The sequence below is a fragment of the Amia ocellicauda genome, chromosome 6, assembly GCF_036373705.1.
Source record: "Amia ocellicauda isolate fAmiCal2 chromosome 6, fAmiCal2.hap1, whole genome shotgun sequence".
Lineage (NCBI taxonomy): Eukaryota > Metazoa > Chordata > Actinopteri > Amiiformes > Amiidae > Amia > Amia ocellicauda.
Window position 1 is genome coordinate 21142197 of NC_089855.1, and position 25710 is coordinate 21167906.

Here is a 25710-nt window from a genome sequence, read left to right on the forward strand (position 1 = left end):
GGAGAATGATATTATTGTGATACCAGTGTGCACTAGTGACTTTTTATCTGTGTATACATTAGAGAATGAACTACTACACAATTTGAGTAATTGTCATATGAGATATCATATACAGTATTTGTATGATCGTACATGAAAGAACTGAGTAGGATACTTAACTGTACAATTCCTTTTTTGTGTGTGGAAACCTACCATCTTTAATCTAAAAAAGAAACTGTGTTAAAGATACATTTTACTTGGCAATTTCCATGTGTATGACATTTTTATAACTAGAATATTTTATGTTCTTGCCGAATCTCAAGCTGTATAGACTGTTTACAGAAGTGTAAAACAACGACCCCTTCCTCTACAGCCGGTATCACATGTATGGCGTCCTTTCGATTGCGGCGTTTCGTTTATCGAGATCATGCAGGTTGTGTCTTCCGAGCCACCGTACTAATTGGCACCATTTCTGCTTCTGTTTTGCGAGCTGCCGTGGAGAGTCGGACAAAAAAACAGGCTGATATTGTAATGTTTTTGTCACAAATACGGTGTAATTCAAACAACAATAATGTCTGAGAAAGGAGAAGTAGATTTAACAGGAGCAAAGCAGAACACGGGTGTTTGGTTGGTAAAGGTAAGTGGTTTGGATACATAATTGTGAAGTTATCTGTTACACAGATCTACTCCATAAAGCAAGTCGCATAAAGTTCAGCCATTTGACATCATAATGTGAATAAGAAACATGGGGTAAAGAGAGCTGATTTCCAGGAGTGTATCCGATTTGACGAGAATCCTCTGGGCTTAATAACACAATCCGTGCTTTTAAATGGTCAGTGTCCGGCTAACGTGGTCTACAGTAAATACAAACCAACCACAGCACAACAAGCGCCCCGTTTCCTTTGTTACAGCGTGTCGGTTTGTAATGGTCGTGCGGTTTGTTGCGATGCGGATTGACCAGCTCCTCAGAGTAAAGCAGCTCAAGTGCAGCTGTATTTTACATGCAATAGGAAAACCATGCGGGGCATCATATCCCCACAGTCTTACATCTGCTGCCCTTTCACGGTACTGCATAAACATCACACCTCCCACATTTTAATACTTCATTCTTTTGCTGCCAACCTAGATGGTGTCTCAATCACCTATCATGCCACTTTTCGTGTTGAACCTGTATATTGTTAGCTAGAATATTGCAGGCCCTGGTTAATCCTCCATGCATCCACTTCATCTTAATGCTAGTTCAATACCAGGTAGCTTATCTGGCTGCAATGTCTCAAAGCACCCCAGAAGTAAGGGAACGCACTACTGCTGTGTTGTCGTATGAGGATTCATGTACATCTTCCTTCCTCACAGGTCCCAAAGTACCTTGCCCAGCAATGGGCCAAAGCAACAGGAAGAGGTGAAGTAGGGAAGCTTAGGATTGGCAAGTAAGTACAAATATGTGATGGTTCTGCAGTGTCAGTATCCCTGTGCCATGTTTACTAATGTACTTTAAAAGAAAAGGCTATCCTTACATTTTAACTTGTATTACCATAGTAGGCTGTGTACATGAAATACCTGAGGTATTTATAGTTGTTATACAAATATGGTAGGCTTATCTTGACCTTAAAATACATATGTAACTAGAATTAAGTTCCATATTCCCCTCTAAATTGGCATGAAGGAAACTACTTTTTTGTGTGGTTATTGTAGATGCCAAATGTAATCACTTTAATGTTAACACACCATTTGCTTTGATGTATTGATATTCATGCAGTTTATTAACACATTTTGTCTTATTTGTTTTCCACAAAGGAATCAAGGAAAAGCAGAGGTAAGGCATTACTCCTGGTGGACATTACCTGATGTCTAGTGCTTTAAGAATTTGAGGTATTTAGTTTGCCACTGGGTGTCACCGTTGTAATATGAACGTCTGTGCACAGCCCTGAAATAAATCACTTATGGGGTTCAGGTCATTACTAAATCACAGAGCAATGTATTGCATACAAACCCCCCCAATGTACTATGGTACATAAATTGCGGATCTGGCGGTGAGAGGTTATATTGCCTCTTTCTAGCACTGTACTTTACTAGCATTGCAGCTACATCACTTCATTGTGGTACTCTGTTGATGCATGTAGTATCTGAACTGTAATCTGGTAGAGCTCCTTTTCCTCTTATGGGTGCCCCCCCCCCTCAGAAAGGGACACTGTAGGAAAAGCTAAAGCAGTAAATATGTCGGTGTTCAGGTTAAGATTCAGATGAAGGCTACAGTTAGTTCAAGATTGGTATGGTTAGGGTTAAGGCCAATGTTGGGGGTTAAGATGATCATAAGCGATTGCTTGGCCTGTTTCAGTGTCCCGTCGCTAATGTAGTTCTGAGCAGCTGCGTCTGAATGCTGCGTTCTGTGTGTGGATTGACTATGCGGCTCTTTGTATCACCAGGTGTCCTTCACTCTCAATGAGGAGCTAACGACCATCACAGAGATAGGCGAGAAGGCCACCTCAGTCAAAGCCCCACGAGACCATCCTTTCACCATGCAGAGTGTAGGAGGGCAGACCCTGGGTGTGTTCACAGAGAGCTCCTCTGGTAAGCTTCAAAACCAAGAACACTTTGACACGGCCATTGTTTGAATTTTTGCGAAAGCCTGAAGAAGAACATAATGAAGTTGTTCTGTTATGTATCTATCAAGGGGACTAGAATGGGACTTAGCTCTGTGTTTATAGAATGGGTGAAGACTAAACAATATTGACCCTTTATGTCAAAAATAAATTTGAGTCTACAGAACCTAATCCTTTGTAGCTGATACTGTATTTCCATCCATGTTTTCTATTCCTTGTGTTTATTCCTGCACATGATGTCATACAGTTGGTGTGACTGACAGCTGCGTTACTGTCTCATTTGCATTAAGATGGTTCTGCTGAAAGATAATGAATGGCTTTATGACAGGCAAATTTTATAATAGTCAATAATTATGCCTATTGGTGACTTCATTCATCCAGAAACATCTGCAGAATTTCAATTTTAGTTTAAAAAAAATCAAGCATACAGATGCAGCCTGGATCTCTCTGTATAACTGTAGCACGCAGAATGGCAACTGATGTTATCTTGCTGCAAGTATTGATCAAGCAGTTGCTAAGCAACTCCTTTTTCCAGAGAAATCTGTAATGAATAGATGCTTTATAAAACTGTTCCATAGTATTAGGCTAAGTCCCATTCTGCTTGAAAAAGAGATCTGATTTTCTCCCCTCTCTCATCGAGTTGTACATTGAAAATTCTCAGAAGTAGAAAGCACTTTTGTAAATGCTGTTAACTCTGTAGCAACTGAAAATGATACCAAAGTGCATAATTACATTGAGGACTGGCTTTAAGTAGACCTCCTATCTAATGCTTTTATTGAAGCCATAATACAATGAAGAATGTATGTACCCTTTCTCAAAAACAGGAAAGGCATTTTCTTCATTATTGAGGAATGTTGCTTTGAGATTCTTTCAATTTAACCTGGTGGTGTTAGCTGCCAAAGATAACTTCAGGGCACTCATTTTATTATGCCATTTTTGAAGCCAGGGAAAGAATATATTAGAGCACATCAGTAAAGGAGATCTCCAGTTTCCTTTAATGCAGGGTGTGACATTTCCCAGGGCAAACACTGTCATTTTCTTCTATTAATTTAACATTAACAGCAGGTGTTTAACGTACATTTTATTTTAAGAGCGGTGCTGTGCGTGGTAAGTACTGTATAGTTTCCTTGTTTTAATCCCGTTAGTGGGGAGCCGTGTGATTCTGTATTAATCAACACTGTGCTGTGCTTCTTGGCTGTGTGCGCTCTGCTTGCCTTTCTCGCTACACTACTGAGGTTGTGAGCAGGTGTCATATCAAATGGCATTGAATAAATGTAGCTCTCCTTCTTCTGCAAATGATTGACTGTTTCTATCCAGGACAAGTTCACCCTTTACTCCTGTAGCTATTAATATGTTGCTTAGAGAATGGCTAAGTTATTCTCTTATTGTTGTATCACAAGAATGGCCTAATAGAAAGATTTTATTTTATTTATATTTTCTGTAGGTAGATAAGTGCATAGCCTTAACCTATGATCACACACATTTCCCATGTTTGTGTTACAATTTATGTATGTGACCATTTGAAACAACAAAGACATTTTGATGAAAAATGTATTCCGATTAATATGAGTCAAGGTGAAGGGGAAACTTGCTGGAAGAACTTTGCGACTACTTGGTGTGGGTGGCAGTAATCTTGCTCTTGCATTGCTGTCTCTTCAGTGAAGAAGACGTCTCGCAATCCTTGGGGCAGTCATTGTGCTCATTCAATAATAAAAGTATGGTGCTTTCTCTCTCTCGGTTTGTATCAGAGTTTAATCGTATAATGTTATGTTCACATTTTGAACCCAGTGTGTGTCTGACAGGAAATAGCACAGGGAAAGATTCTCTTCCTATCTTGTGTTCTTGAAAAGATAATTATTCACCCCTAGTTTAGCATTGTTACCATCTCTGAAGGATTGAGAGCTAAAGGATGATATTATTAGCGCTGCTTATTGTAGCCTTGAGAAACTGAAACAAATGATCCCACTATAGCTGTTGGAAGTCTCCATTTGAGGTGATGAGGCAGTGATTGCCAATCGAAAAGTGCTTTTAAAAACGTAGTTGTGCTCAAACTTTTTTTAATTATCTCTTCCAGTCTGCAGAGAAAAGAATTGTAAATGAAACCATTGGCATTATAGACTGCTGCATTTCTGTCTGGGGAATATCTATTGTAATCAGATGGACATTCCTCCGGTGTTCAGCAGGCCCATGATTTGCAATTAGACAGTTTTAAACGATTGCTTTCAAGATGTTGCTTATTGTACAACCTGTCAAAGGTCAATATTTAAATGTGCTCCATTTGTTTTTTTTCCTAAGATTAAAGCATCCAACTACAATTTACAGGCAGTTAAGTTTGTAGATTGAGCAGAAGATGTCTTAATTGCAAATTTGTATGACTCGTAGAGTGTGCAGGAAGGAATTGTGAAAAGGTGCTTTGCTTTCTGATTAGATGCCACAGCCTTCACTTCCATTAATCAGTGTCTCTTGCTTTTAATTGCTTCATGGTGATTGTCATATGACTGAGGCTTGTAGTGTCAAGTGTAATATGCTTTCTTTCCTCGTCAGGGGATGCATCTCTCCCAGGGTTCATGTGTAACTGTGGGCTTCTTTCATTTTTAAACTGCTCCCCCCCCGCCACATCTGACTTTGTTGTTTGGATTTGTGCTATGCATAATACAGCTTCTGGAAAGTGATTACATTTAATTCACGGTGTATTCTATGTTTGTTTTTGTGGTGCTTTTTGTGTCGCAGCACAAATGAAGAGCTTCTGCCATTGTTACTTCTGAAGGACATATAAATGTTCACACCTTTACACAGAAGTGTTCTGTCTGTGTTTTGTAATCGTGATGACAAACGCACTTCCTCAGTGGAGCACACGCCTCCCCTTCAGATTCAATTTCAGTGAGCTAATAAACCGCAAAATGATAATGGTAATAGTGACCTTGCAATGATGGTTGTAGGCTGTATACATTTTCTTTGAAATATTTGAAGTATTGTGCTTGATGTCAATGTAATTTAACCAGTCTAGTGTGCGTCTCGAAAAGGTCTGATTGCTTAATTTCTTTGTACATGATTATTTAAATGAGGGTTGTTCCAAGTTCTAACACCCTTCATTGGGATTCAGGCCACTGCTATTTTATGAGCTCTGCATCTGTTAGGAATAAGGCATACAAAATGATAATGCTGCTGTATCTGTGCTCTGTATTAAGGAGTGGGAGTCTCCATGCTGGAGCTGAAAGCATTTGACAAGACCACTTACCTGTAGCTGCATTATGCCGTTTCCTTATAGATGGGTACTTCACAACTGAAATGCTGCTTTGTCTTTTGACTTATGGTTTATAATTGCAGAGCTGATTTTCTGCAGTACACAAAAATGAAGCTTGCGCACTACAACATTTTTGTTGTGTTTTATCATCCAGAAAGTCTAAACTGAGTAGAACCTCATTTTTGAGCAAAAACTATTCTAAAGAACATGCAAAATTCCCTGGGGGGAAAAGAGAAACAAGTTTGAGTTTTGGTCAACGATCATTTTCATCACCACCCTTTCCTATCACAAATTAATAGTCAAAAGATCAAAAGTGCTGAATAATGGTAGAAGAAACATTCCTACAGTTTATGTAAACTAATATTGACCTGGGTTAATTCCAAATGCAGCATTAGTGAAGTCATAGCAGAGATTATTTTCTTCTGTGCAGCAATGTGGATGCTGTAGCTTTTGAAAGCTAAATAAAGTATTTATTATTTTTTCCCTATCCGTATTTGATGTTAAATAAGCATTGCAGCAAATTCTTTAGTGTTCAATCACTTTGTTTTTCCATATAGTGTGATTGGCCTTTCTTTGAGTAAAAGCACAATGCAGTTACATAATTAAAAGTGACTTTGTTATTGCAATGTTAATCTGTGTTTAAAAGCTACATACTTTTCAGTTCAAATGTGTTCAATGTATGGTACAGCATTGTTTGGTTATTTTGTATGCCTTAATCATGCAGTCGGGGTTGGACTGAATTGAGGTCTAGGTAACGTATGTCCATTTTAGTATTGTATCCAATCACAGCAGCACATTCTTCTTCTGTAGGACAGTCAGATGAAAAATCAGACCACAGTTACCCAGGTAAGTGCTCTGACCGCAGCCTAATCCTACTGAGTGGAGTGGTTGTCTTGGAGTTTAACATTGTATTGATTTACTGTTCAGAAAATTGTCTGAACATTGTGTTTAGATTCTTCTGTTCGGTAGAATCCTTTTTATTTTTTAAACTTGGGGTGATTGTTTTAGCCTGGATCAGAAAAAGTTGTCCCTCTCCAGGAATCTGTTTTAGTGCTTTGATACACAGTGTTTCCTTGCTAACTTTATTTAATCAGGAAACTACATTTACATAGTATATGTAATCCTTTGTGTGTTTACAAGCACCCATGTGAATTAAATAGTAGTTTTTTTTTCCTTGCCCCAGATACTGTGTACCAGTAATCTTTGGATATTTTAATCAGCTATCCTCAAGGTTTTAAACTAATACAACTGTCAGCCCCCTGGCTCCCCTGTTGGTTTCATGCTGCCTCAAGGTTAGACCCATATCAACAAGAGTGATGGCTTAATAAGCAGCCATGGCTACTTGCTGAATCTTCATCAAAAATTAATGAAGTCCAATTAAAAAAAAAAAAAAAAAACATAAAGCAAAACACGGACTACTTTGAATCCATGTTAGTTCACCAACAGTTAATTGGCACAATACTATCAAAACTTTATTGGGTCACATTTTACTTCTCAGGAGAGTTTGTTCATGTCTTAATTTGCTAAAATATAAAAGATCACAGATTTAGCAGAGCAAAAATTAGATTCGTGAAATAGAGCAGACAGCTGTACAAACTGAATTATTGCTTGTTCTGTTGATTCAGGGCTCTTTCAGATTTGTGCAGATGAAGCCTGTAATGAAGATGGCATCATTTGTTCTAAGGTTCACATGATAAGGCAATGCCCTTGCAATTTAAAACGGCACATAATTAAATGCAGAATCTTTTCTCTTTTTTTACCAGTATTTGGATAGATCCCCCCCCCCCCCCCGACAATGCATGTTTTTTTGTGTCTTTGTATTATAGTGTGTAAGTAAGATGTATGCCACTCTTCCAAATCAGTTATATCAGCAACTTTCAAACATTTAAACTTAACCAATAATGGTGGATGTCCAAACCGAGCAGGTATGCTACTTCGGTATTTCAGGATGTACCGTCATAACTTCCTGGATAGCAGAAAAATAACAAAATCGCCTGCAGCAACTCATGTCATTATTGTCAAGTAAACGGTGTTACTGTTTCTTGCTCCATATTCTTTCTCCTTGATCCAAAGACATGAAGTGTTGCTGTTTCCACAGCTGTGGGAAAACAGTTAAGATTGAGTTATTTATCTAATTTCCAACAACAGGAGATTAATGCGCAGTGGAGAGTTTGTGCAAGTAATCCCACAATCCAAAAAAGGAGAAGAAGAAAAAAACAATCTGCAGTGATCAATATTAGTGACATATTACTCAAATAAAAACAACAAACTTACAGAATTGCACCATTCTTATAGCTTGGAAAGACAACCGAGTATGACTGCTGTCCTGGCTGTTTGTGTATTGAGTCAGGCACTATTTTTGTTGTAATGCATGTAAATGTAATGTAGTGCAATGTAAAATAGACCAAGTTCAGAATTTATTAGATTTTATATGTATAAAAATATATATATATATATATATATACGCATTGAATATATATTAAAGCTAAAGATTGTTTTTTTTCTCAAATAGATCTGTGTGTCACAAGCATTTGAGAGTTCCTTAGGTGCTTATCGGGGTCTCCTAAAATGTATTTTCAGCATATTAAAAAATGGGTATTGCTTTCTTGCTTTGCTTATTTTCATGTTTATATTATATCGGTATTTTTATATAATACATGTTCATGTTCTGTATTAAATTAAATTTTATTTGGTACATAATAAATTCTATTAACATATTAATATAGCCTATATATTTTCTAATCTAGGCTGTTTTTTGTTTTGTGCTTTTGTTGTTTTCGTACTTACAGAAGTATACACTTTCATTTCAATTTTGGACAAAACACGATAAGCGAGAATATCGACAAGCAATATTATGATTGTTGTTTTGTAGGTGGCACAGTTGCCTCAGACTGGAATGTTGGGGCGGCATTTATTTTTAAATGGCCCATTCTACAAAAGACAAGTTAAAATTTGCTTTGCGAAGACATTCGATTCAGAAAATCACACACTGTAACATACATTACTGTGCATTAGCCTTTTCACCTATTCATACAATCCAGCAGAGATGGGTGGGGTAATGGATTGCACTGAGATCAAACGAATCGCTGCAGATTGCTGATTTTTGTTCCCTTTTTGAATGATGGATTGTTTACTTGCAAAAAACACCTACACTATGCATTGAACTCCTCTGTTGTTGAAAAGGAGAAAATAACTGTCTTCACTGTTTTTTCTGCAGCAGTGGGCACAGCAACACTTCATGATATTTATGGAAATCATTACAATCAAGGATTAAGAATATTAAATAAGAAACACTACCACTGTTGACCTGATAATAAAGATTAAAGTTGCTGTGGGGAAGACAAATCCAGTGATTTTGTAGTTTTTTTCCACTATTCAGGATGTTATGATGCAGTACATCCTGAAATACTGAAGTAGCATACATCCACCATAATTTGGTAAGTTTAATGTTTTAAATGTTGCTTATATGATCTTGAAGATCGCTATAGCAACACATAAATATGGTTAAAATCATCCTTTTTGATTATCATGCACATTTCCCTTTAAGTCCCTGATTCTGTCGAGTATCTATAGCAACCAGTCTGTTTCTAATAACAATTGCAGCCATGGGGGGAATGGTTAAGCTGGAAGAGAGTATCTACAGCTATGCTGTGAAATTTTATAAAGCCCCCACACAAAACATTTTTAAGGCTGATTGACATATTGGCATAATTACAACATTTTGTTATTTAAAAAGTTAATTATTTGTTCTGTGTTAATTAAAAGTATTTTCCTTCCCACATTAAGTAATTTTACAGCAGAGAGCCTGTCACAATTGAAATGATAAGTAAACAATACAAGTCTACAGCTGGGAGCTTTTTACAGGAGTTACTGATGATCAGCTTTCTGCTACAAAGCATGCACAGAACAGAGAGTAAAATACATTCCCACCCGATGATAGATCAACATTAGTAATAGAATATTTTCACTTTGCCTAGCTAAAAGTTTAAGAATGATAAATCTACTTTATTTATTATTCATGAATTTGGAAGAGTTCTCTTCATACTGTTTTCTCAAATAATGGGAACAGTGTAATGAATTTCAATAAGGATAGGGTAATCATGACCAAAAAGGTATGTTGTAAGGTTTTTAAATGTAACAATTTATTTGGTATTGTAACATATACATTTTGTATATGATTAGTGCCACGGGGGCTCGTGTAGATTCTTTACATCTCGTTACACCTATGATGATTTACCTGTAATCATTGGCAAAGAACCTTATGCATTTAGTTTATTCTTACAAATCAGATTAACACATTCCTCGATTTAAAAAAAAGACCTAGGCTACGATTAAATCGAATATTGGACCCACCCACTAATGTAAAACTATAAACCTGTATTCAGTGGTGGGTTCATTTTTTGCAAGATTCTGCTTTCTTCTGCACATGAATGTAACCACTATGATGTACAGGTTTGTAGTTTGCTTTTAGCAGGTGGGTCAAAGTTTTGATTTAATCTGGCCCCTATTTTGCAGTCAGAGCAACTCATGAGAACAAGTCTGGACTGCAAATATGACTTAGTGATGAAGCACAGGAAGCAAGAACATGGGCTTATGTCCAGGCAAGTCCTGGTCTCGCTAAATAACATAATCATTATTATTATTATTCATATTTTTTTGCTGCTGCTGTTGTAGTACCTAAGGAGCACATTTCAAACCTTGTATTAAAACATGTTTCATAACCGAAAGAACTGAGAAATGTTGAAGTCAGGAGGAGGCATGCTTCTGTAGTGACGACTTTTTTTTTTTAAAGCAAATGTTATGGATCTTGCTTCACTGCTGTTTTATTCATATCTAGTTAACCTCATCTATTATTTAGCACTACTTTCATGCTGTTGGGAATGCAATTTTAACATTATAGATAATAATTTATAACCAAACGGCTTAACTAACCCTGCTATTAGCTATAGGACTGCCGAGTCCCAGCCCCGTTACAGTCACAGTGAAGGATTTACTGTGCCAGCTGTAAAGACTATGCCAAATAGCTTCAAAAATATATTTTTGCAAAGGCGTATATATGTGTGCTGCACGGTATTAATAGGTTGTGCATTCACGTGTTTGTGGTTGGCACAAGTGAAAAGGGTTTTGTTTTATAAAGTGTGACGTTTATTTAGAAGAACCGATTTAGATAATTTGTTATTCTCTTTATTGTCATAAGACAACGGAACTCCACAAAGATACATTTCTTGTAACTTATAGTAACTAAACATAATAGCCCATATTACAGATTTAATTAAAAAAACTAAAACAACAGTTTTGTTTAATATATTTTTACGCATGCATTAATCAATTTTAACCAGATAATGAAGCCTTTTTTGTGATTTCTATTACAGCATTTTCATTGCATCATATATGCCACACAGCATTTTGACATTGCGAAGATTACTTCATGTGACAATTACAGACCATTAATTTTTTTTTTCACTTATCCTTTTGTTCACATTTTAATGCTCTTTAATCGGCACACATTTTACACTTGCTTAGCTAAGTGAGAGACCGTGGATTCTGTGCGAGTTTGTTCTACAAGAACAGCTTTACTGCATTGTTCATTTTGGATGACTGGATAAGATTCCATCATTTGAAGAAAACAACTAAAACATTTATTTATTTTCTTCATCTGTAATTTGAGGAAATAGTTTGGCAAGGAGTTGTTAATCCATGTCATTTAAACAGCCTCTGGCAGCACAATAAAACTTGACACTTACCAAGATGCTAAAAACCGAAAGCCACGGGCGAGATGAATCGTATTAAATCATACACAGACACAGACGCACAATACTGAATATATCACTCCGAGCTGTGATGTGCAGATGGGCGCTTTGGAGCTATGAACTACATAGTAACCTGCAAAACAACATCTTCCTTTTGGACTCTGTAACTTGAGGCCAGATGCTGTTAGGACACAGGGAAAGGCTGCTGTGTGTTGGTGGAGGAGCTCACTTGACGAAGTGGAGCGCCTCGCAGTGCACCACGGATCCCCGAGAGCTGTCCAGGCTGGTGAGCAGGCGGTACCCTCCTCGCAGCGCCAGCATCACGATCTCCAGCTTGAGGGTCTCCAGGGTGCACAGGAAAGTGTTGTCTTCCTTCAGCACCAGCCGTGAGCCCATCTCGGACTTGATGAAGTGCCGGAACTGGATCACGTTGGAGGAGACCACAAACTCTTCAGGGAAACCATCCAGCCTGCTCTTGGACACCTGCACCAGGCGCCCCTTGACCTTCTCGATGAAGCTGGAGTCACTGCAGAAGACCTTGAGGCCCTGGGAGCGCTCATGGCTGTCTGTCACCTCCAGAAAGGCAGGCTCCCTGGCAGCTGCCTGCTGCTGCTCACAGTTCTTGACTGCTTCTGAAAGCTCCCCTAAACGGTAAAACTCAGCCTCGCGAACCAACAGGCTGTACTCTTTGAAGTCTTCAGGCAGGAGCAGCTCCCCGATCCGCAGAAAGTTGAGGACGTGGCGGAAGAGAGGACCGTCCCTGTCGATGAAGGCATTGCCTACGGAGTCCACGTGCAATACTGCCTTTTTCCCAGTCACTATCTCTTCCAGCAACGACCCTGGGTATTTGGATAAAGTCTGCTTCTGAGTGACATAGAGATAGCCTCCGATATTGAGGGTGAAAGTAAACGAGGACGGCTTCTTAAAGCTCTTGCTGGGCTGAAGCAAATCTGGATTCATTTGCCTTATTTCACTTTCCATTCTTCTGAGATTCCATTCCATTCCTGAGTAATGAGCTTTTCTGCTGCCCGGCTGCACCTCGTCTCCCTGTGTGAAGCTGGAGCACCTGTAAGCGCGGGTCTCTGTGCTGAGCTGAGCAGGGTTGGCAGTGAACGAGATATGCAAATGCCGCTTACATTTCTTAAGCTTTTCAGCAGTGCTGCGCTGTAGGAGGTGTATCGACTGTGCTGCGAGGTGGGTTTGATGAGGAGGCGGGGGATGGGCAGAAGAGCTTTTAACCCTCCATTCAAAAGGGATGATTTAATCACTTCATTATTCCAGTGTGCTGCAGTTGCATTCGAGCAATTAACATTCTCTCAGTGATGAAAGGAGAGTGTCATCTCGTGAGAAGTGCATGTGCCTCTTATGGAGTAAAAAAAAAAAAATCGCAGAGAATTGAAATGGTTGAACTGTTAGAGTGTGATCCACTTTTAAACATGTCACACTGCCTGGAGGCATGTTTTTGAGAGAAAAACAAACAACTTGATTTTTAATACCAGTGATTCTAATTATGGCAGTGTTACTGAACCTGAACCCTGTCAGTGCAAGAGTTTTTATATACATTTATATCTAGCTACAATATCTGTCCCTCTCTCGGTATATTAATGTGTGGGAAATTAGTGATTTAATTTTGCTTTGTTGGTTGTATTGTGACTTTTTGTTGGTGTGGTCCTGCACGTGGTGAGCTTTAGGATATAACCCATCAAATTTCATGAATAATGAGGAAATTAAGACTGCAGTAGGAACACAAACTATTATCTAAAGGTCAGGTTTCAGAGAATCCATATTAATAAAGTGGTGAATTAAGCAAAGTATAATTGCAGTCATTATAGTAATTTAGAGCTCTGTTAAAATGAAAATTAGATTACACTGTTGTTCTGAGGTCACAGACCGGAAAGCTCTGATTGAAGCTCTACTGAAATGTTTATGTACAGCATGTTTAAACAGCATAACCCTTGTTTGGTTTTAGATTAACCTTCATAGTTGAATGCAATATGTGCATTAAACATCAACACTTTTAATGTACATATATAAAATTAGGTTTGATATCTGACAACTGTTTATGTAGTCAATAGTTTCCTGTAGGGCTTTGTATTTTGTTGAGTGACTTGTAGATACATTTTGGGGCTTTCTGTCTGTATTTAAATGCTTACAAAACCAAATTAAATTAGTAGGAAATTGCTGAAGAATCTTATAGTGAGGGGGAAAAAACAACCATAAAAACCACAAATATTATGAATTTGAATGAGTAGCAGCTTACATATTTAGATATTGGGGTGGGTATGTATATATAAGCTAACAAAATCACATTTGGTATTTTCTATTTTGTCACATGACTTTTTATACAAGCTAACATGTTCTCCAGTTTGAATCCATCTAATGATGTATATTAAGTGAATAGCAAGTGTTTTTAGCAATCTTGATACTCTATTCTGTATAATTGGTGCAACCTACCAACCCTGTTATTGTGATCTTTACACTCGTACAAATGCTAATCTTCTAAACTCTTAACTGGGGAAAAGCTTGGTTTGCAGTTTCTTAAAAAAAATGTACACACTTTTTTTATATATATTTTTGTTCCCATAGTTTTATGGATTTTCCTCCACCTCATTTCATCTAGCAGCTGTTAATGACTAGAATGACTTAAAACATGTCAAATTATAGTGATCAGGATGCCTTTGGTTGTCTTAATACTGTTCACCTGATTGTAAATTAATTATAATTACGTTTTGGATTTGTAGTGCTTAATTGCTGTATAGTGTGACTTCTGCTGCACTGACCAGTCAGGTGATATAGCTAATATCACTGTGTTATTGGTTTGGTTTTGTGATTTTCAGCTGCTCAGGGAAAGCCAAGAAAGGAATTTTCTGGTTTCATTAGAAGTTTCCAGGGCTCTTCTGTTCCCTTCCCTAGTGTGTCTGTCAGCGCCTGCTTAGCATAGGTGTTAGAAGGGAGAAAGGACCTAATTAGCAGCTTGTGGAGCATGGCTGGGAAGAAATGCTTTGATTTCTAAAGGTTCACATTAAAGAATGTCATTCCATATCAGATGCAGCATCCTGGCATTATAAAGCTAGAAGCCTTGACATTGAGCTTATCTGCATGCGACATAGCACCCAGCACAAAATGGAATGGCTGCAACACAGCAGTACCTTTTATGTAGATACTAATGCAGGAGGCTCGTTATTTTTGCACAGGTATCTTTGTATGAATTTAATTCAAATAATATCTGGATATGTTTTGTGTGTTCATGTTTCTGCTGTCTGTATTGGAGCTGACAGTGATAAATACGATGACATGCTAAGTAATGGTATACATTAAAGGTCTTCTATGAAGGGATCGCTTGCATGTCACACCTAGGGAAAGTAGTATGTACGATCATTGTGGAATTTAAGTTCATGCATGGGGTCTGGATAGTTGGCCAACAGATACATATCCATATTCACTACATTCAAAATGATTGCTAAACTACAAATTAATAAATATCACTTTAATTTACAATTTAATTTAAACATGTATTCTGGATTTATAAAATCTGAAAGATTCACTCCATTATTCATTTGTTTTCTTTCTAGAACTGACACAGCACTGGTGGACCATTTTTGCATCAGGACTACAATATAAATAATTATTTATTTCTGTAGGGTCATTATAGCTTATAGGAACAGGGACTTTGAATTACACTTTCATCATGACTTGAGGCAGTTTAGAGTACTTTATTTGATAAAATACAGTGTTGTAGAAGCTTTGACATTTACAGAATGCATGATTTGGACTCTTAACGTTTAAATATCATGGTAATGTAAAGGTTTTATATGTTAGTTGTCCTTGAGAAAATGGAAAGTTCAGAGTAGGTAGCTTTCGTTGTATTTGACATTTGTCACGGAACAAGAAAACTGTAGGCTTAGACTGACAGCTATTTACTCTGCCCTTACCACACCAGTTAATATAAGTTATGTTGTTCTAAATACTTCATAAACAAACATGCCTTTTTAAATAAAATATATTTAAAGAAAAAGGAAAAAATATATTTCTAAATCGGCGGTATGAAGTAGCCAGAAAATAATATATATAAATGTGTGTGTGTATGTATATGTATGTGTATATATATATATATATATATATATATATATATATATATATATATATATATATATATATATATATATATAATGTGTATATACACTCACCTAAAGGATTATTAGGAACACCTGTTCAATTTCTCATTAATGCAATTATCTAACCAACCAATCACATGGCAGTTGCTTCAATGCATTTAGGGGTGTGGTCCTGGTCAAGACAATCTCCTGAACTCCAAACTGAATGTCTGAATGGGAAAGAAAGGTGATTTAAGCAATTTTGAGCGTGGCATGGTTGTTGGTGCCAGACGGGCCGGTTTCACAATCTGCTCAGTTACTGGGATTTTCACGCACAACCATTTCTAGGGTTTACAAAGAATGGTGTGAAAAGGGAAAAACATCCAGTATGCGGCAGTCCTGTGGGCTAAAATGCCTTGTTGATGCTAGAGGTCAGAGGAGAATGGGCCGACTGATTCAAGCTGATAGAAGAGCACCTTTGACTGAAATAACCACTCGTTACAACCGAGGTATGCAGCAAAGCATTTGTGAAGCCACAACACGTACAACCTTGAGGCGGATGGGCTACAACAGCAGAAGACCCCACCGGGTACCACTCATCTCCACTACAAATAGGAAGAGGCTACAATTTGCACAAGCTCACCAAAATTGGACAGTTGAAGACTGGAAAAATGTTGCCTGGTCTGATGAGTCTCGATTTCTGTTGAGACATTCAGATGGTAGAGTCAGAATTTGGCGTAAACAGAATGAGAACATGGATCCATCATGCCTTGTTACCACTGTGCAGGCTGGTGGTGGTGGTGTAATGGTGTGGGGGATGTTTTCTTGGCACACTTTAGACCCTTAGTGCCAATTGGGCATCGTTTAAATGCCACGGCCTACCTGAGCATTGTTTCTGACCATGTCCATCCCTTTATGACCACCATGTACCCATCCTCTGATGGCTACTTCCAGCAGGATAATGCACCATGTCACAAAGGTCAAATCATTTCAAATTGGTTTCTTGAACATGACAATGAGTTCACTGTACTAAACTGGCCCCCACAGTCAACAGATCTCAACCCAATAGAGCATCTTTGGGATGTGGTGGAACGGGAGCTTCGTGCCCTGGATGTGCATCCCACAAATCTCCATCAACTGCAAGATGCTATCCTATCAATATGGGCCAACATTTCTAAAGAATGCTTTCAGCACCTTGTTGAATCAATGCCACGTAGAATTAAGGCAGTTCTGAAGGCGAAAGGGGGTCAAACACAGTATTAGTATGGTGTTCCTAATAATCCTTTAGGTGAGTGTATATACGTGTATGTATGTATGTAAATTTTATATATATATATATATATGTGTGTGTGTGTGTGTGTGTGTATATATATATATATATATATATATATATATATATATATATGTGTATATATGTATATATATATGTATATATATATATATATGTATATATATATGTATACATGTATATATGTATGTATGTATGTATGTATGTATGTATATATGTATGTATATACACACATTTCATAACATTTTATATATATATATTTTTTTTTTAATGGTGAAGATGTACACTATACATTTTATGAAAAGGATAAACCCACAAATTATGAGTCACAAGGCATAACAACATTTTCAACTGTGCAATTGACAGAAAATTGAAAAATTGTCATTCTATTGAAGGCAGTGCTCTGATTGTGACCCTCTTGCTCACCTATGACTTTTTCTTAAGGGTTTCATATAGTAACTTTTATTTTCACAGCAGCTATGATAAGGTTGAGCAAATAAACATTGCTGGAAAGATGTGCTAGATTTCTCAGTTAATTGTACTGCATGTTTAAACAGGTTGACTGAATCACATAATTATGCATTGGTAATATACCAGCCACATACAAAATGGCAGAGTTCTGTACTTTTGGTTCTTCAGTATTACATTAACCTTAAAAATACTGATGATACATTTTTGTCTAGTATACAAAACAGATTAGCCAGACAGATGAGAGGATACTGTATAGGAGGAGCAATACTCAATTATATTTTAATTAATGCTCTGAGATTACCGGTACTTAGAGTATATATGTAATTGTTGCTGTTTTGAATTTCCACATTTCTTCAAACATTGCAAGTGGCTTCTTCTGTAATTGCAGGGAAATACGTGAGTATTAAAGCAAGATGCTTATTGTTGTTATAATAACCTGCCCCTGCATGTTCTAGTAATTTCAAATGAATGCCCAGTGTTTTTATTATGAAAGCAAGCATTCAATTTGCAAGATCACCAGGAAAACAAAAGTAATCTGTCACTTACATGGATATCTGTGACCACAGGTAAATCAGTTTGTAGCAGTATGTTAGTGGAGGCCTAGAAGCCTGACCTTAATTTGTGGCAGCTGCATGTAGTTGTAAGCCTGCCATATTGTGTTTCTGTCACTACTAGTGTTGCTATTAATGGTAAACTCTGATTGGCTGAGAGTACAGCCAGGGGAATAGATTGTATCGGTGCAAAAATTGTAGTCGGGATCATAACATGTTGCAAATGTGAGACCTTTCCAATAATATGATTACAGCTCTTTGTTGCATTTCTCTTTCAACTAAATTTGGACAAAAAAAATCCAAGGTTGTTCATTGCAGCATAAAAGGAGGGGGGGGATTTTTCCAGGCTTTGTTTTCTCTCCTATAAAGATTTTCAATCAGCTGCATTACATTGATTCAGTGTGAGCTCCTCAGGCAGAGATGCAGGGAGCCTCTAGAATACCTGAAATCGATACTTTAACACTTCAGGGGTTTGAACTGTAAATAGGGGAACCATTATTGATGTGTAAGCTGGTGTTGTGCTAGGGAGAACATAATTGCAGGGTGTGTGTGTGTGTGTACATGGGGGCTCAGTGGGGGCTGGTTCTGTGACAGGTGATTGTGTCTGGATAGGCTGAGGGAGTTCTGCATGCTGGCTGCCCGAGAGCTTGGGGAGCTGTATCGGATTGTCCTGTTGAGAACTGATGTGTGCGAGTGCTACGAGACGGATGCTAGTGACTTTCTAGTGACAAAGAAACAGCCATAACATGATTTGCTAAAGCTCTTCTGACAGTGTTCATAAATGTGTCTGAGGAAGGCTGAGGACTTGACTGAAATGTCAGAATCTTGTCAAGTTTTTAATATAAAGAAATAAAGGGGAAGCCCTGATTGACTGAGAATTAGGTGTGCTAATATTGTATAATGATGATGATCATTATTATGAGATTATTGTTGTTTGGACATCAGTACTCAAAGCACATTCATTTGTTAGAAAGTACTGTGTTGTCCTTGTTTTTCTTACCCTGTCAGTTAGTTGAAGTGTTTAAGGTCTCGTTGCTTCCTCATATTTGCCCCTCTCTGGTCAGTTTTCTTTCTACCTTCTCCTGACCTCTCTTCTGCAATCAGAGCAAGCAGTCAGACAGGCTAAATATATTATGGTTCTTGGTGGCTAGTGGTGGAGGCCCTTCTGTGAAGGGCAGCATTTTGATTGCAGGTGCCCAGCTGTTTCATAGCAATTGTATCTGTACAATGCAGCTTGCAATTACATAGAAGGGTTAATCCTTGGTTTTGCAATATGTACTACAGGTTACATAACATTTGATTCTACATAAAAACAGAATTTGGTCTGTGCAATATATTCTTGTTAAATGTTTTTTGTATGTCTGTATTAAATGAAAAGTCAATGAAACATCATTAGTGTGTGTGTGTGTGTGTTTATGTAGGCCTACATATCATCATCAGCCTATATCGATCCACTGCTGGATGAAGGCCTCCCTAAGATGAATTAATATAATGAATACTATAGGAAATATTCACCCACCTTAGACTTTTTCACATTTTGTTGCCTTACAACTTATACATACAGCTCTGGAAAAAATTAAGACCACTGCAGTTTTTTCTTAAATCAGCATCTCTACCTGTATGGCAGCCATTCCATTCCAGTGTCTGTTGAATTCCAACACAGGCACGCCTCATCTACTGAATGAGCTACTTATTATCTGATCACCTGAAGCAAATCTTATTTAACAAGGAAAAGCATAAAATCCATTGCTGTGGTCATCACTTCCTCTTGCAATAGGACCAGCTGGATGGTGAAAACAGTGCTAGTAGTACCTCAAAAGTAATTGGAATCAAAAAATAATTATTTACCATGCCTAAAGAGCTGAAAAGGAAAGTTTTGAGTGAGGAAAAGAAGGGTTCAATTCTGGCTTTACTGGAAGGGGGATACAGTGAGCGTCGGGTTGCTTCCATCCTTAAAATTTCAAAGACGGCAGTTCATAAGAACAAGGTCAAACAGCAGACATTGGGGACAACAAAGCTACAGACTGGCAGAGGGCAAAAACGACTCTCTAATGACCGGGATAACCACGAACAAGGATTGGACTGTAGAGGACTGGAGTAAGGTCATCTTCTCTGATTAGTCCAATTTGAAAATCAGGGTTATGCGATCAAATATTGATTTCTGAACTCTTCCTAAGTTAAAACATTAGTATTGTGTTTAAAAATGAATATGGGCTTATTTTCTTTGCATTATTAGAGGTCTGACAACACTGCATCTTTTTGTAATTTTCACTTTCTGCAAATAAATGCTCTAAATGACAATATTTTTAATTGGAATTTGGGAGAAATGTTGTCAGTAGTTTATAGAATAAAACAAAAATGTTAATTTTAAACACATACCTATAAATAGTAAAACCAGACAAAACTGATAATTTTGCAGTGGTCTCTTAATTTATTCCAGAGCTGTATATATGTAGATTGTGCTGTTATAAATGCTGTTTCATTATAGTTCAGAGAAGAACCTATACTAACTGCAAGTTATCTAAGCAATCTAACAAGCATCATCAAGCAGCGGAGAGCTATGGCTTATTAACTTGCATATAGAATTGGCATCCTGGCTTCAAAAAACTTGAGTACTTTAAATAAATGAAGACATGGAATTCTTGCCTTGTAATTGAGGCTCTATTTAATCAATGGCAATTCTTAGGAAGAAAGTGCTTCCTCATATTGCTGCGAGAAAGAACGAGTGTTGACTGTCATGAATATCAATGGGATTCTTGGATAAAAGACTTTCTGTTCTCGTGGTCAGCTAGCAGTGGAAATATCAGTTCTGTGAAATAAATGCGTTAAAAAATAAAAGCGTGACCTCTGACAACTGACTTATGCCAAAGAGAGGTAGTTGAAGAAAATCCTTTTATGTGTTACACATAGAGGGTGAAAAATGTAGCCTGAGAATATGACCAGACCTTTGTGTTTACAATTTATGTGTATATTTATTTATGTCCATATATATATATGTGTGTGTGTGTAAAAAAAAAAAAAAAAAAGAAAGAAAAAAAGATATATATATATATATATATATATATGGTTATAATAATTGGTTGAGGAGAGATCTTAAAATATTGTGAATTACTTCAGATACAACAACATGCCCTCTCCTCTTCCTTCCTATTGTAAGACACAATTATGAGAATGCAAAGGCCTCTGGACCTCCTCTGTGTCAGGCTGCTGGGGACTGTACGTCTGGATCTCCTCACCCCACCTGGGGAGGGAGACCGAGACGGCTCTGCAAACTGACAGTTCTGACAGAAACAGGCTAGCGTTCACACTGCGAGAGGTGCAGCAACAAGGGATAGAGGGTAGAAAAACACAGTTACTTAACTCAAGTGAGGGGGAGGCCAGTCCACCCCAGCGGCCCTCCTGGCATTGAAATCTCTGCTCCTCCAACACAGTCGCCTCAGGCCAGCTTGGCCTCTGTCACCTTCCCCCCCCGAAATGCAATGCGAGAGTCGGTTAACTCCTACTGCTCTTGGACAGAGTGTTACATAAGCAATCCATCACTCTGAGATTTCTAAGGGGAGAGATGGAACTTGGAGCAAACTTTTTTTTTCATTTAAATTCTCCAAAAAAAAAAGTTTTTAAGCTTGCCTGGAAGCGATCTGAACATAAGCAACACAAGTGGAAATGTAACAACACGGTTAATTCCCTTTAGTGTGAAACCTTCTTAAAACTGGACTTTATTTTTTTAAACTTAGTCACGCTTAAGCCAGTCACCCAGCTAGTGGCTTATTTAAAGTTTCACTGCAAATGGATGCTTCACTTGTGTTAATAACTTTCCATGATGTTCAAATGCACGTGTAGGCGTCCTACACAACGGTTTGCCTCTGTTCTATTAACATGATTTGAAGATGAGTGTTTATGGGGTTATTAAAACATGCACTGTGGCACTTGTTTGAACAATTGTGAGTAATTTTGTCCATTATCAAAATTATGATGAATTTTGTGAGTGTGAGGTGACATATAAAATTTAAATGCTCAAAATGCAAATTGTTTGTAGTGTTAACGAAGTGCAGTGTTTTAATGGGATTGGATTTGTTAAAGCAAAGTTGTTTTTTGGGTTTGTTTAAAGGCACACACTTCACAGAAGAAAGGTTTGGCTATTTTTGTGGAACAGCATATGGAGAGTGGGTGATTTTACCTGAGAAGCTGGAACTGGATTTTTTTTTTCTTCTCTAAGCAAATATTTTTTATTAAAAAAAAAAAGGAGATGGTTGTATTTCTGTGTGGGTAAAATGAATGTTAATGAATGTGGCTTGACCTCTGTTGGTTGCTTTATTCTGGAAAGAGTATTGAATATGAGGCACAATCATAGTCATAGATGTCTTTATCTAGATCATAAGTTTGAACAATTTAAGTTTAAGTATTTGAGAGTACAGCTCTCCAGAATGTTTAGGATTTAAATTCTAACTTTTTAAATGATCATACAAACTTAAAATGTATGCCATAAAAAAGATAGACACTTTGAATGGTAGCTTTTATGTACTTCCATAATGTCATTAGCAACATCCACCAAAGAGTAGAACACATTAACCAGACCACTCCACACAATAAAAACAGGAATGAAAGCAACAGTGCTTTTGTCCTTAGTCACTCCTAGCGCCATCAGTGAAATGGTTTATAAGCCATACAAAGTGTTCTGTAGCCTTGTGGGTTATATATTCATATATAAATGATTTCCTCTCTTTATTTTGAAGACAAAGTTGCACTGGAAGGAGTAGTGGTGCAGCGAGCTGAATGCAGGCCTGCGGTCAGTGAGAATTACATGAAGTTGAAAAGGTTGGTATCATTAGATTACTAATAAACTGGATGGTTTTCTCATTGTCACCCCTAATATGTATAGCCCCCTTAATAACCCTTTTGGAAATACAGGTGCTGCCCAGCCTGCCGCGTCTTCAGCCCTGTGCTCTTTCCCCAGCAGCTCTGCAGCACTCAGTGCCAACAGTTCTGTGTTAAAGAACTGCCCCCACTAGTATTTAAACCAGCTATCCAAGTGATGCAGGGCCTCATTTGTTTTCCATGGCTGAAGAGTATTATAGCTTGAGCATGGATCCACCACGACACCTCATTGTATTTATTTGCAACAGACATCTGTTGAGGCTCCTGGCACACTTTTGCCATTGTTATTAATTCATTTTGTGTGCTGCTGGCTGCATCTGCTTAATTGTTTTCATAATAATGACCAACGTTATAAATGGCATGAATCGCCGGGCTTCGTTTTTAATCACGAAATTCCTAGGATGTCTTGGATCACAGTGTGCCAGGGCAACACATAATTTGTGTCTAATGGCAAATGATTTAAAATTACTGTAATTAGTCATCGTGCAGTAACAAAACAAGAAATTGCTCATTTTCATCCATCATTACCAATGTTCTCTGTACTTTTCAACTTTTCTGTAGGCTACAGATTGAAGAATCATCTAAACCTGTCCGCCTGTCACAACAGCTGGATAAGGCAGTCACGACCAACTACAAACCGGTGTCAAATCACACTTACAACGTGAGACAGATACCGTCCCCTGCCGTACACATTTACTGTCATGGAAGATTGACAAAGCCTCTGAATTCTCCACTGTGGCTTGTTTTTGGCAGGTGGAGTACGATAAGAAGAAGAAGGAGGAAGGGAAGCGAGCTCGGGCCGACAAGCAGCAGGTCCTGGATATGCTCTTCTCGGCCTTTGAGAAGCATCAGTACTACAACATCAAGGATCTGGTGGACATCACCAAACAACCTGTGGTAAGCATTTCACTGGCAAACAGGGAGCCTGCCCAGGATGACACTGCACAATCGCCCCAATCTGCACAATTTCCTCATTTAGACAACACTTAATGAATGTAATGCTTGTATTACTTCATGTGCAAGGCTAGGTACTATTTATTTTAGTTGTGAAATGTTTTTGTATTAAACATTTATTTGGAAATAGACAAGACAGTATGAATATCAGAAGTGGAAAAAATCCTGTTCTGCTGTATTAAATATGTTTTTTCCTTTAAATGTTATGTTTTAAAAGTCATGTGTGAAATTAAGCCTGTGGAATTGCTGGGATAAGGCAGATGCTTAAATTAGCAGGATATATTTACAAAAAACCTTAAAGGAAATTAGTGCTTTCACACATTTGTGTCATGTCAGAGATGTCTTTCAGCAGTGCTTTTCTTCTTTTTTGGTCCGTGTATCATGTCATCCACTTTTAATAACCAAACATCTATTGGGTCAAAAATCTAGTTTGATGTTGTCAAGAGGCCAATTGAATTGGTCAAGTCAAGAATATTGTAAAATGTACCTTGAATTCAACTTGGATATCTTAGAAATATATGTAACAATGTAACCACATATTTAAGCTGAAAAATCTGTTTAGGTCACAGTTAATTAACAAAAAATAGTGAGGGAAAAGACTGCATTTTTTAAGATAAACCAAAATGATTATTGAAGGGCCCAATTAGCTTCGGGGCATCAGGACTCTCAGACTTCCATAATCATTTCAGTTTCAGTCTATACTTGAGAACACATTCAATTTGTGAAAACACAATCTGCTACAGACACCTAGTGGTCAAACACATCGATTTCAAGATGGGCATAAACTGGGAATGTTTAGAAACAATATAAAGCCAATACGTAAGAACACCTCAGATGGCTGTCAAAGTAGCTCGGTTGTAGATTCCTCAGAGAGAGCTGAACGCTTTCTTTCTTTCTCTCGTCATTGCAGATTTACCTGAAAGAGATTCTGCGTGAGATTGGGATCTACAATGTGAAAGGCACCCACAAAAACACGTGGGAGCTCAAGCCAGAGTACAGACACTACCAGGGCGAGGAGAAGAGTGACTAGCCTGGCCTGGCAGAAGTGCATTCTGGGAAAGATACTGGCACAGTGCGCTTACCTGTTGCGCTGATACCTTGTCACTGAAAAACTCCATTTGTTTTAACCTTTTTGTATTTCAATGTTTTTTAATACGGCTGACTCCTCTGAAGATGGATGCTTGTAGACACACTCCCCCACCCAATACCAAATGTTTTTTTTTTAAATTTTCCACTGATAAACTCAAGGATCAGCGCAAAATAAATAGTCAATGTTATTTCTTATACTACCCAGTGTACATGCATATATTTACAAGAGCTTTTGGGGAAAAGAAAATCTGTTAATGTTTTTATGACTATTCATCTAAAGATAATGTTTAAATAGAAGCAATAAGTGTCTGACTTTTATTTACTTTATGTTCTTGGAGCTAATGATACCGGAGAGCCCTCATGCACTGATGTAGGCCTGTGTGTGTCAGTGATCTCAACGGAATTGAAGCTGGAGGTGTTCAATACTGTGTTTGGACTTTAAACTGTGTCCACAATAAGCATGTCTACAGTTAGAGGAGCTTTCTGTATTGCCTGATATTTCAGGCAGTTTCTGTTGGTTTGATAGTGCTGTAAGCAGCATTGCGTTTTGTATATTGAAATAGTTTGTGAAAATGTGTAAGATATTTTCTCAATTTTATTTGTTTTACAGATGGACTGCTCAATAAAATAAAATATTTCCAGCCTTGAAGGAATAATTATTTATTACTTGATGATTTAAAAAAGGTACTCAATTTCAGATCAAACTGTAATGCAGATTAAATGACTATCTGTGCAGACTGTTTATATGTACAGAACTTCTACGGTTAACTTTCTTCTGCTACAACCATGCATTTTTCTAATTATTTTAAATTATA

The 25710-nt window shown here is 37.7% G+C and overlaps 2 protein-coding genes across 3 annotated transcripts; one reads left to right on the forward strand and one right to left on the reverse strand.

Annotated features, from left to right (window-relative positions):
- Positions 1–420: 420 nt before the first annotated feature.
- On the forward strand, positions 421–25544 carry LOC136751224 (general transcription factor IIF subunit 2). 2 transcript variants are annotated; one of them, XM_066706652.1, is made up of 9 exons: positions 421–616; positions 1333–1406; positions 1774–1792; positions 2403–2547; positions 6634–6669; positions 22711–22792; positions 23414–23513; positions 23606–23749; positions 24717–25544. In XM_066706652.1, exons 1-9 carry the CDS (start codon positions 551–553, stop codon positions 24834–24836), a joined length of 786 nt encoding a protein of 261 aa, XP_066562749.1. In that variant the 5' UTR covers positions 421–550; the 3' UTR covers positions 24837–25544. The 2 variants fall into 2 exon arrangements, with proteins under 2 accessions (XP_066562749.1, XP_066562751.1); XM_066706654.1 differs by lacking the exon at positions 6634–6669 and having other exon boundaries at positions 423–616.
- On the reverse strand, positions 10946–12750 carry kctd4 (potassium channel tetramerization domain containing 4). Its single transcript, XM_066706655.1, has one exon. The coding sequence runs from the start codon at positions 12573–12575 to the stop codon at positions 11799–11801; it is 777 nt and encodes a 258-aa protein (XP_066562752.1). The 5' UTR covers positions 12576–12750; the 3' UTR covers positions 10946–11798.
- Positions 25545–25710: the final 166 nt, after the last annotated feature.

Coding starts and splice junctions, on each gene's coding strand:
- LOC136751224 (XM_066706652.1), top strand. CDS start 551: ATGTCTGAGAAAGGAGAAGTAGATTTAACAGGAGCAAAGCAGAACACG. Junction 2,548..6,633: donor GTTCACAGAGAGCTCCTCTG/GTAAGCTTCAAA, acceptor CTTCTTCTGTAG/GACAGTCAGATGAAAAATCA. Junction 23,514..23,605: donor TGTCAAATCACACTTACAAC/GTGAGACAGATA, acceptor TGTTTTTGGCAG/GTGGAGTACGATAAGAAGAA.
- kctd4 (XM_066706655.1), bottom strand. CDS start 12,575: ATGGAATGGAATCTCAGAAGAATGGAAAGTGAAATAAGGCAAATGAAT.